General features: G+C 39.2%; 1 protein-coding gene across 4 annotated transcripts in view; it reads left to right on the top strand.

Annotated features, from left to right (window-relative positions):
* LOC127804771 (uncharacterized) overlaps positions 1–12,002 on the top strand; it is a 116,253-nt gene that overhangs the window by 78,618 nt on the left and 25,633 nt on the right. For 3 of the 4 annotated variants that reach the window (XR_008023724.1, XM_052341768.1, XM_052341770.1), the window contains 4 exons: positions 7,014–7,410; positions 7,546–7,688; positions 7,911–8,078; positions 8,727–8,939. Coding sequence is in view for 3 of the 4 variants with exons in the window: in XM_052341768.1 (XP_052197728.1) it covers positions 7,014–7,410; positions 7,546–7,688; positions 7,911–8,078; positions 8,727–8,939 (921 nt within the window). In the remaining variant the exon portion in view is untranslated. The remainder of the gene's footprint in view (positions 1–7,013; positions 7,411–7,545; positions 7,689–7,910; positions 8,079–8,726; positions 8,940–12,002) is intronic. The other variant, XM_052341769.1, reaches the window with a different exon arrangement.

Here is a 12,002-nt window from a genome sequence, read left to right as displayed (position 1 = left end):
ACGATACTAATTGCAACTTTCTCTTTTAATAGAAATACCTAACACATTCTAGTACAATCATCGATAAAATAAATAAACCACCTAGCCCCAGTCCCAAAACAATGGGATTTTGGATGGTCCCCAAATGTTCAAATGGACTAAGAAAAAAGGTTTAGATGAAAGCTTATTGCTGACTAGATGGGACACTTGATGGTGTTTAGAAATCACACACACTGAAACATACTAGGATCTGTGAGGATCCCACATCGCCTCAGCAAGGGAGACCTGAGCTATATATAAGGAGGAAGATCCCTCCACCTATTAAGCTGGTTTTTCAGGTTGGAGTTCTACCTCTGACTTCTCACATGGTATCAGAGCAACCCTTAGCTGGGGGACTACCCTCGGTCGTGGTCATGGACCAGTACCCTACCCAATCACCTGGGCATGTATTAGTTATTAGAGAAGTTTTGGCGTGGGGGAAGTGTGAGAATCCCACATCGCCTCAGCAAGAGAGACTTGTGCTATATATAAGGAGGAGGATCCCTCCACTTGTTAAGATGGCTTTTCAGGTTAGAGTTCTACCTCTGACTTCTCACAGCATCTAGGGTTTTAAATTGGAAACATACTCTTTAACAAAGCAAAAGGAGGTGACCTAGCCTATAATGATGGAACCAAATGTTGGCAGAGTTAGAACTTAATTGAGATGAGCAAGCAACCGTGTGCTGCCTCCCCTTAGGATTACTCTCCTTATAGAAGAAGTACAGTCCATTATGCTCCTCAGCCACACCAATCATCTTGTGTTCATGCCCGAAATTCACACATATGAGGATAGAAAACAACACAATAGTTTAATTCCTTGGTTAGTTGATGAAAAGATATGAGATTGGTAGCTAGGTGAGGAACATGAAGGACTTGGTTGGTAGATAACATAGGGCTTAGATTGACCTTGCCCTAGCTAGTGATGGGAACTGAGGTTCTATTAGCAAGTGGTTTATAAGTCTAAAAAAATTCAAGTTAGGGGTCATATAGTCAGTGACTCCCGAATTAAGGATCCACATGTTACTCCCATCATTTTTAGAAGCAAAAAGACTCAGAATGTAGGCATTTACCTTGTTAGGCAAGAGAGCAGGCCCCATCATGGATTGTCTTGAGGAAATTTTTGAGCTTATTAATCTCCTGTGCATTTAATTGAGTAAGGTCAAATCCAATAAAATCTATCTTCTCTGTGGATCTGGCTTCCTCCTGTTCCTTGCTAGAGATATGGGCCTGTGGCTTGGGAGCAAGGTTCTTAAATCCTCCCATCCTGCTCAAAATTGCTTCTCTCCCGTGGATTTTGAAGCAAGTATCCCTAGTGTGCCTTGGCTTCTTGCAATATGTACATCACAGGCCTTCATGGCCTGAATTCTTCATTGTCCCCTCTGTTTTTCCTACTCTAAATCATGTCGCTTCTTTGTTATTTAACACCATAGCTGAGTTCTTTGCACTATGTTTATTAAGTATAGCTCCCCTTCTGTTTTCTTCACTTCTAACAATGGAAAACACTTCATTAAGAGCAAGTAATTTTTCCCTACCAAGTACTTGGATCCTTATTTGATCATACTTTGGATCTAGACCTACTAAAAACCCTACAATCCTGTCCCTTTCACGAATCCGATTGAGGGTGACAACTTCCTCACTGCACACCATTTTTATGTCTTGATAGTGGTCTAGTTCCAACCATAATCCTTTAATCTTATTGTAATACTCTGTTATGGCGGAGGCTCTTTGTCTAGTACCACTAATCTTAGTTTTAATCTAAAAAATAATCAAGACATCTTGAACCTTTGAATAGGTTTGCCTCATAGTCTGTCAAATATCAAAAACATGAAATTTTTTCTCACCTTTGGCTGCATGGCACTCCACAACCAAGACGTGATCAAAGAGTCTTTTGTATCCCATGCTGTGAAGATGGGATCTAAGTCCTTTGGAGAGGTTCTAGTCAAGTGACAAATCCTCCCTCGGCCCTTGAGTAATGTCCTCACAAGCTGAGCCCACTGGAAGTAATTCCTACTGTATAACCAGTAGGAATGGTGCATCCCAAGCAATTCTGCTCCTATTGGTTGTTGTTCGATTGGATTGGATTGGATTGGATTCCGCAGTGGTCATGGTAGGGAATGCTTTGGATATCTCAGACATGATTTATGGAAAAAACGGCTGAGTAGAGAGAGCACTAAAATCTCAAAAAATGGCTGAACAGAGATGAAGCACCGGGGGCTTTGGAAAAAGGAAGTGCAATGAAGGCACTCTAAGATTTTAGGATGAACAAGAGGGTATTGGTGGCTCTGATACCATGTAGTAAAACAGAATAATTCTCTTATATCTTGAATGTACATGGTTACATCCACCTATAGAGGAAAAAGGATACAACATATGGAAACTAATCTAATTACAAAAGGAAAGATACATATGAACATACTTAGGAAAGTTTCCTAAGTCTGAATTAGGAAATATCCTATTTCAGATTTGGACACTTCTAGAAGATCTCTTTCATGAAATATTTCCGTGAACCAACAGTGTGGTATAATTCAAGCCCAACAGCTTTGAAACTCCCTTTGCATTTTTGCGTGCAGCCTTTGTTGTAACAGAAATCTAAGGCTTTCATGATTAGTCTTGATAATGAATTGGTTCCCCTCTAGGTAATGTCTCCACTTATCAACTACCACCAACACAACAATCAACTCCTTGTCATACACACTTAATCCTGAGTGTTTTGGGGCAAGAGCCTGGCTAATGTAGGCTAGTGGCTTTCCTTTTAATACATGGAAAGAGATTTCTCCACCTTCATCCCCTTGCATTTCTTCCAGAGCATTTTCGATCTCCTCTACATCCACCTCTACTACTACTTTTTCCTCATCTGACCCTTTCATATTAAGAAATTGCCTCTTACAGTGATGGCCAGGGCTGTATCCATCCTCACATTTATAGCATAGTCCCAGCTGTCTCGTTTGCTCCTGTAGGATTCTTAACTGCACTAAGGTTAGTGTAAACCTTAGGAGTGCCTTGATTTGTTCCCACTGCTGCAGCCCGAGAGTTTCCTCCCAATAGTTGACTGGTAGAAGGACTTTGTTCCGATAGGACTTTATGCTTCTTGAATATAGCCTCCAAGGCAAGTTCCTATAACCTCGCCTTTTCAGCAGCCTGCCTCACTGTTGCGGGTTGCATCATTTTGACAATGGGCCTCAGCTCATCCTTAATGCCGCTAATGAAGCTAGACACAAAATAATGCTCCGTTAGTGCTGGTTGTGAACTCCACATCAAAGACCTTAACTCCTCAAATAGAATTTGATATTCAACCACTAATCTTTCCTGTCTCAACTTATTAAATTCTTCAATTGCATCCGTCATGGATCTCTCCCCAAAATGTTCACACAGATCTTCTGCAAATTCAACCCAATTGACCTCAAACCTCCTTGTGTTAAGCCACCCTTGATACCATGAATCAGCCATATCATTCACATAGGTTGCTGCGAAATTAATTTTCTGACCTTCTGCGACATTATAAAACTGGGAAAACCCTTCACGTCGGTGGATCCAACACCAAGGTTTTGATCTTTCAAACACCAGTATCTCAAACCTGGGCATGGGGGTGTAATTAGGGGATTGAGAGGAAGATCCCCTTACCTGTCTTGCTGGTTCCATGGTTGGAAATTTCTCTACCTCCTGCACTCCTGAGGCTCTAGGAAGAATGCCATTGCCAGGCAGAATTGGATTTGTGACCGTTCTAGGGGGAAAATCTGGTGACAACTGGAATTGAAGCGGTGATGACAGTATATTGAACATGCTGTTAAGGTCATATTGATCTATGGTCTCCCTGTTCTTCTCCAATTCCCTCTGCATACTCTCTTGAGTTGCAGTGAAATCCTCTCGGGTTGCAGCGAGATGTCGCTGCACACTCTCTCTTATGGCCAAACCTGCCTCCTGGGTCTGAAGCATCCCAAACTCCAACGCCTCCATCCTTGCTTTTAGCTGCTTCAGCCTAGTACCTTTGGCCATTCCTCAACAATCTGCTTTGAATTCACCTTCAATCTGCAGCTGAATTTCCACCTACAGTCCACAATTGATCACTGATCGGAGTCGCACCCGCTATGGCTCAGCAATCCACAACTCCAACCAGCTTGTTCATTGGCAGTTTAATGAAAAGTATACCCCTAGGGTCGTGACAGCTTGTTCATTGTAAAAGCAATGCCTGGCTAGTATAGGTCAGATATTGAAGTGTACCAATCAGCTTTCTATACAAGGCAGAGTTTGGGAAAAGGTCCTCTATCAGTAAATTGAACACCAACTGTAAAAGGTGTTGAACAAGGTTTACAATCTTCCGTACCAGCTTTGAGCAATAAATCAGTGGTATCCGTTGTTTGAGTGAGATATACACCTGTAGGATCATGATAAGTGTTGGTCCCTTAAGGTATGGCCACTCAAGAGAGGGGGTGAATTGAGTGTTTAAAATTTTTCTCCCTTTTAATAAATATTATTGATTAATTATTTTCTCTAAGAATATATATAAATTATTTTCTTTTAATTAATTTCTTGTTATTTAATTTTAAACAAATTAAGATTTTATAACTATGTATATGGAAGTTTGAGATTAATAAATTGCAAGCCACAAGATATAGCAAGAATAAATAAATGAGGCATAAGACAATTTATAGTGGTTTGGTGTCTCCACACACCCCTACTCCATTCTCCCAAGATCTCAACGACCCTTGGGATTCCACTAATCTCACCAAGGTTTTCACACTAGCTCAACTTGAAAATTAGATACACTCCTAGATTACAATGAGTTCTAGGAAAACCACCAACACCAAGGTTTTTTCCTTAACTTACCTTGGAAACTAGATTCACCTAGATTTTAACGGTTTTAAAAAACCTATACAATCCACAATAGTAATTTAAATGTTATAAATAACTTGTCCACACTGGGACCCAAATAAGCAATTAAGAACAAATTATACAAGACAATAATATTTAAATAAATAAATAAATTTGTAACCTCAAATGGAGAAGTTTGGATTTGTCATAGAAGATTTGAAGAACTTTTCTCCTCTTGCCTTGTGGCTCTTCGGTGGATATGCAATAATATTTCGAGAGTCTCGAATTGTTTGGATGCTTTGCTTGAAAGCGTTTGAGAGCTTTCGGGTGCTATGGATATGTAATGGAAGCATTTGGATACTCAAAAAATGAGTTTAGGGGGGTATTTATAAGCATTTTAGCCACTAAAGAAAGGGTTAATATGAAGTTTGAAATTCAAAAAATGTTTAGGCTTTCTCAAATAATAAGAAAACATGTCTCACCTTTAATTCAAAATAAATTTATTTTTTGCATGAGAAATCAAGATTTGAAAATTCAAATATAAGCTTTTGAGACATAAATGATTAAAACAAGAAAACATGTCTAAAAGTAATCTCCTTTAATTCAAAATAAATTTACTTTTTGTATGAGTAAGAGAAACATGTCTAAAAATAATTCTCCTTTAATTCAAATTTAAAATTTCAAATATAAACTTTTGAGACATAAATGATTAAAATAAGAAAACATGTCTAAAAACAATCTCCTTTAACTCAAAATAAATTTACTTTTTGTATGAGTAAAAAAATATTTATATCATAAAAATATTTTTGTTAATCATCAAAATTTAATTAATATGAGCAAGTTGGTTCAACAATAAGCTTCAAATTCCAAGAAAAAGTTGACTGAACCAAGAGTTTTTAGAGCAAGGGAGGTATCAAGATCATTAATGAGGGATGGAAGAATCTTAGGATTTGGTCCATGTCACTACCCTTGGCAGAAACAATAGAGCTACCCTTGACTCAATGAGATTCAAGGGATCGAAGAAGGAAAATTAGAGAGAGAGAAGAGGAAGAACAGGTAGAGAAGAGAGAAAAGAGTGAGACGAGAGAGTGTAGAAGGAGAGAATAGAATTGTTTTGTATTCTGAATTTTCATAATCTCTCCTACAGAATAGGAAGAGTAAATATAGTCGCTTGGCATGAGTATGCAGCAGATCATCCCCTCTTCCAGCAGTTACAACAACCTTTTTTGTCCTTTTCTATGGCCTTACATGTGGCCCTCCTACTCTAACAGAATTGACAACTGGAAATTGAATACAGCAGTTAAAATAAAGAAAATACAGCATAGCATAACAAGAAAAAAAAAATAAAGACTGAACAGAAAAAATTTAAAAAAGCCATAGCCGTGACAGTCCAGTGACCAGAATATCATCCACATAGACCAAAAGAAATAACATTTCCGACTGCACCCTTTCGATGAACAGAGAAGCATCAGACACTGCATTGTGAAAACCTCAAGACTTGAGAGCTGTATTAAGTTTGGTATACCAGGCTTTGGGGTCTTGTTTGAGACCATAGAGTGACTTTTTAAGTCTATACGCATAAGCAAGATACTTAGAATCTTCAAACCCCTCAGTGACATATAAACCTCTTCCATTAAATCTCCATTAAGAAAAGCATTGTTAACATAAATCTGTTGTATATTCCGACCAAAAGTGACTGCTGAAGAAATAAGAACCCTTATAGTAGGAGCCTTAACCACTAGACTAAATCTCAGAAATATCTATACTATTCAACAGGAACTCTTAACAGACCATCTTTGACGGCTGACAGTAACAAGCTATGCAAGTGAATGTTGTTTCTTATAACAAAACAGAACAAACTAATCTTACAGAGAGCTGAGAACAAACTGTTGAAAAACAACACTACACTATCTTCCCTTTTTTTCTTCTCCTCTTATTTGTACATATCAAGAACTAGGATTATCTTTAACAAACATGCTAGCTATTCTACGAAAATCTCATCCTAGAGCTTGTACCCACCTATAAACAGATAAAATTACAAAAGTTCTGCTAAACTGCCTGATCTTTATTCACATTCCAATTTCACTGGAGCTCTAATTAATTGTGAATGTTACTATCTAGTTCCTCATTGAATGCAACATGTCGACGCTTTTATGTTGCCTTTATCATGCAATGTTTGTTTGCAGATAGATAGTCAATGGGCAAAGTGGTTGCTCTTCTCGAGAGTTAAAGGGCTTGAGTATGAATCATCTTTTTGCAATGCTCGTTCAATCACATCACTCAATTTAATTCCTGGTAATAATCTTGGTCTACTGGAGATTGATGATATGATCCGTACTGTTGATGACATTGCTGAAAGTGGGGAAATGGCAGCATTAGCTACATTAATGTATACCCCCATTCCAATTCAAGATTGCCTGAGCAGTGGCACTGTTAACCGACACTCCAGCTCTTCGGCTCAGTGCACATTGGAGAACCTCAGGCCAGCCCTTCAGCATTTTCCAACACTCTGGCGCACACTTGTAGCAGCATGCTTTGGACAGGACACGTCTTGCAATTTTCCAGGCCCTAGAACCAAAAACTGTGAGCTTTTGCTTCTTTTAGTTTTCCCTCTTTTTAATGCTTCCCTTCATGTGATCATGCATGGAATCATTGTATGTTATCCTCATTCTGATTGAATTTTATTTTTCAGTCTCTAATAGTTGTCTTAAAATACAGCAGTTGGTGATTCTGATCTATCAGACTATCTAAATTGGCGTGAGAACATATTCTTCTCTACTGGACGTGATACTTCACTTTTGCAGATGATCCCATACTGGTTTTCTAAGGCTGTGCGGAGATTAATTCACCTTTATGTGCAGGTTATTTATGTTTTCCTGTATGCGTCACTGAACCGTCTTAATTGTGCTTCTTCTTAGTTGCTTTCACCTGCCCTCTTTTTTCAGACTCTCACTTAACTCTTATAAGAAATTATATGTGATTCAAATGTGAAACAGTTACCTCAATAATCATCAGCATTCTTAATTTTTGTTAGTAGTGCTTGTTTACATTGCAATTGGTTAAGACACATTCCTTTACTGCAGGGTCCGCTGGGTTGGCAGTCGCTAGTTGGTCTACCTGCAGAAGACTTTCCACTTAGGGATGTTGATTTTTTGGTTAATGCTGATGAACAAGTACAGATCAGTGCCATGTCCTGGGAAGCTGCTTTACAGAAACATGTGGAGGAGGAACTGTATGCTTCTTCGCTTGAGGTACTGGGACTTTTTTTCGAAGAATGTCTGTGTTTGTGGACTTCATTTTTGAGACCAGTAAATCAACTCGTGTGGGGATTGCTTTATTCATTGTAAAACTTCCTACATTGTCAATATGATTTCAATGTTGGAATCCTCCGTTTGTTGCTTCAGAACTATATTTGTAAGATCTTATCTCAGTGGTATTTTATGGATGCTAATGTTATTTTCCAGTGTCTTGATATGGATGCTAATGGAATAAAATATTGTTACCCCCGTCATAACTACCTGTTACTGTTCATGGAATTGTGGGGCTGTGGCATACACAGTGGGAGATTTTTGCAGATGGACAATAGATTACATGGAGCAAGAAATTTGACTCATCAGATCTCTCTCTCTCTCTCTCGTGCACAAGCATGCATGCACATAAGAAAAAGGCACCAAAAAAAATTTCAGCAACTACTTAGTTCAAGATATTGCTGTTTGCAGTATACTTGGTGACTTTAAATTTCCACAGCTTGGTGGAGTTGCCAATTATTATCAATATTCCCACTTCTTGGGCAATAATACAATGTTTATGATAGAGATTCTCAAGTGCCACCTTGCTGTCACTTGCATCATCTATCTGACTCTGTTTCCTTTGACCTTCAATTGCTTGATTGTTTTCAGGAACATGGACTTGGATTTGAGCACCATTTGCATCGTGGAAGGGCATTAGCTGCTTTTAACCATCTTCTTACTGTTAGAGTTCAAAAGTTGAAATTGGAAAACAGCCATGGAGGGCAACCTGGCACTTCATTACATGGGCAAACAAATGCTCAAGCAGATGTGCAAACACTTCTCATGCCTATAACACGAAGTGAAGAGTCTCTTCTTTCATCTGTATGCTCACTTTCCATTCTCATTCATACTTGAAAGTATAGAAATTTTCTTTTATGGTAATACATTAATATTGTTGCTTGCTTTGTATTTCCTTTGATAGCATGCCTCTTACATAGACAATGAAAAGATAAACTTGTAGGTAGACTTTGATATATATGGCACCACACACCCAACAGGGGGAGTGAATTGGGTGAATAAAAATTTGGATGATCTTAAAAAAATATTTTTAGAATGATAAACAAGATATGATTTTATGTAAAAGAGTTTTACAATGAAAGTGCTATGCAATGTTTGAGAAAGATTGAAAATGCAAGGGACACAAAAGGTTTTTAGTGATTCGGCACTTTCCAGCCTATGTTCACTACTCTAGCACTCAGGTAGAGATTTTTAAATCCAATAAAAATAATTTTCAAGTGGCAAACCACTATCCAATACAACCACTAGCTTCTAAGTTAGCTCTCTAGCACAACCTGCTAGGAAAAACAATAAATACACGGGAACAAAAATATCTTTGATGTTTTGATAGTACAAGGTGGAAATGAAGTTTACAATAAATGAACAAGCATTGATAGAACTCTGAGAGATAAAATTGTGATAATTTAATGTAATGGTGAAATCAGAAAGTGTATGAGCTCAATCCCCTTAATAGTTGCTTGAACTTTAAAATGGCTTGTACTTATTGCCTCAAGACATTGTACATAGGCGGTTAGGCTTTTGGGGTGGGAAAATACCCATGCGATAAGAGGATCAGTATAAAAAACGTTGATCCAACTATTGGAGGCATCTAGAGAAAGTTTAATCGAATTCATTTCTGAATTTCTCCCTCCCATTCTTTCTCTCTTCTCTCTCTCTCATTCTTTCTCTCTCAATAATTGTCTCGATCTCTCATGATGTCTATCCTATCGGAGGAGATCAATTTCCAGATCCCTTAACATTTGACAATTTTGGTATCAGAGCTCGCCCTTGGCTGAAGAGGTTCCCGCAAATTTTGTCAGTGGTTGAAGGAACTAGAATGAAGAACTTCGAGACTCAGTTGCAACAATTTGGCTCGATGGTGGTTGATCTCCAGGCTCGGGTGGACCAATTGGAGTTAGGATCCAATAGGAAGCACGAGGCCATCATGGTGATCAATAGGAAATTGGATGGGAATGTTGCTCAAATCTGGGAAGAATTAGGAATTCAGATCAGCGAGCCCCCGATGGTGGATTAAAAGGTCTGAACGGGTGCTTGAGTGGTATGGAGTGACGGAGAGACAAAAGGTGGCCTTGGTTGCAGCTTATCTCAATGACGCTGACGATGCTTGCTACCAGGGCTAGTCCAAGGTGCGGGAGGACTGTCAATGGGACGAATTTGTAGAGGAATTATGTGAGAGGTTTGGGGATCAAGGACTAATTGATATAGTGGAGGAGTTTAATAAGGTCAAGCAAGAAGGATCGGTGATAGAATATCAACTCAGATTCAAGGAGCTAAAGGCACTAATGTTGACTCATAACCCATACCTAACAGAAGCCTACTTCGTTTCAAGCTTTATAAGTGGCTTGAACGAAGAATTGAGGCCGATGGTGAAGGTGTTACAGCCTAAGACCCTTAATCATGTGGCAAGCAGTGTGAGGTTGCATGAGTTGACGGTAGAGGCATTGATGAAAAAACAAAGGTTGATAGCTAAAGGAGGAAGCCAGAGTGTCATAACCCAAGGAGGAAGGGGTTATATCAAGGAGATAGGCAGAGGGTCCCAAGGGGCTCGAAGTTTGCGCCATTGCCAGCCTTTACAATTCAAGGAGGGAAAACAATCGAACATAGGAGGCAGGCTGGCCTTTGTTTCCAATGCGGGGATAAGTACTTCTTAGGCCACCAATGTAAGAAACAACTACCCCTATTAGAAGGGGAAGAAGGAGAAGCAATAGAGGAGGAAGAAACACCTAATTCACACGAAGGAGAAGAAGAAGACAATGGTGAGATATCTCTACATGCCCTAGAGGGACTGACTAATAGCAAAATAATCAAAGCAGAAAAGAGGGTGGAGGATTGTAAGCTGATGGTCCTAATTGATAGTGGGAGCACCCACAATTTTATGGATGAAGGTACTGTTGGAGAGTGCTAAGTAAATGAGGAGTGCTATCGAGATTAAAAGAGATAAAGGAGAGAATTTTAAGCTGCTGAAGGACTCGGTTGCAATTCCAAAATTGTTCATGGTATCAGAGCTTGGTTCTATCTAGCCTAAAGATCCAAAACAGATGGATCTGCAAGGCCATGGGAATGCAACTCCAACTGCAATGGAATCATCCGTCAGTTTCGCCCTTCAACAACCCACGATTCTAATTGTTGTGATGTCTAACAACACCCTATTGTTGGATAGCAATACCTTACAGATCACACAACACAGGTTGGACGGAAGAAACTTTAGAGAATGGTTTCAATCCGTGCTTTGGTAATCAAAGGCAAAGGGAAATATGGCTACCTAACTGGGACAATTCCAACACCACCAGAAAATTCAGCAAATTATCAAAGATGGGAGGTAGAGAACTCAATCTTGATGGCTTGGATTATCAATTCAATAGAGCCAAAGATAGGCCGACCCTATCTGTTTTACAAAACAACAAAGAGGTTTGGGAGGCTGTTCAAGAGATTTATTCTAACCTTGAAAATATAGCTCAATGCTTTGAGATTAGAGCTGCAATTCAGATCACCAAGCAAGGCAGTCTTGGTGTAATTGAATACTACAACACTCTAATGGAACTATGGCAAGAGATGGATCTATTTTATGATCCTAGTTGGAAGTGTGTAGAGGACAGCCAAAAGTATAGCAAGATGCTGGAAAATGAGAGAATTTTTTACTTCCTCCAAGGGCTCAATCCATATTTGGATGAGGTAAGAGGAAGACTTTTAGGCACCAAGCCCTTACCATCCCCCCGAGAGGCGTTTGCAGAGGTAAGGTGGGAGGAAAGCAGGAAAAGAGTTATGCCGCCAACTCCAACTAAACCTAATTCAGGATCAACCCTAACTACTGCAAAAAGGGAAGACAACCCTAAGGAGAAGCAATGGTGTGATTATGGAGACTGATAT

Source organism: Diospyros lotus, chromosome 6, assembly GCF_014633365.1.
Source record: "Diospyros lotus cultivar Yz01 chromosome 6, ASM1463336v1, whole genome shotgun sequence".
Taxonomy (NCBI): Eukaryota; Viridiplantae; Streptophyta; class Magnoliopsida; order Ericales; family Ebenaceae; genus Diospyros; species Diospyros lotus.
This window is presented reverse-complemented; position numbering and strand designations above follow the sequence as displayed.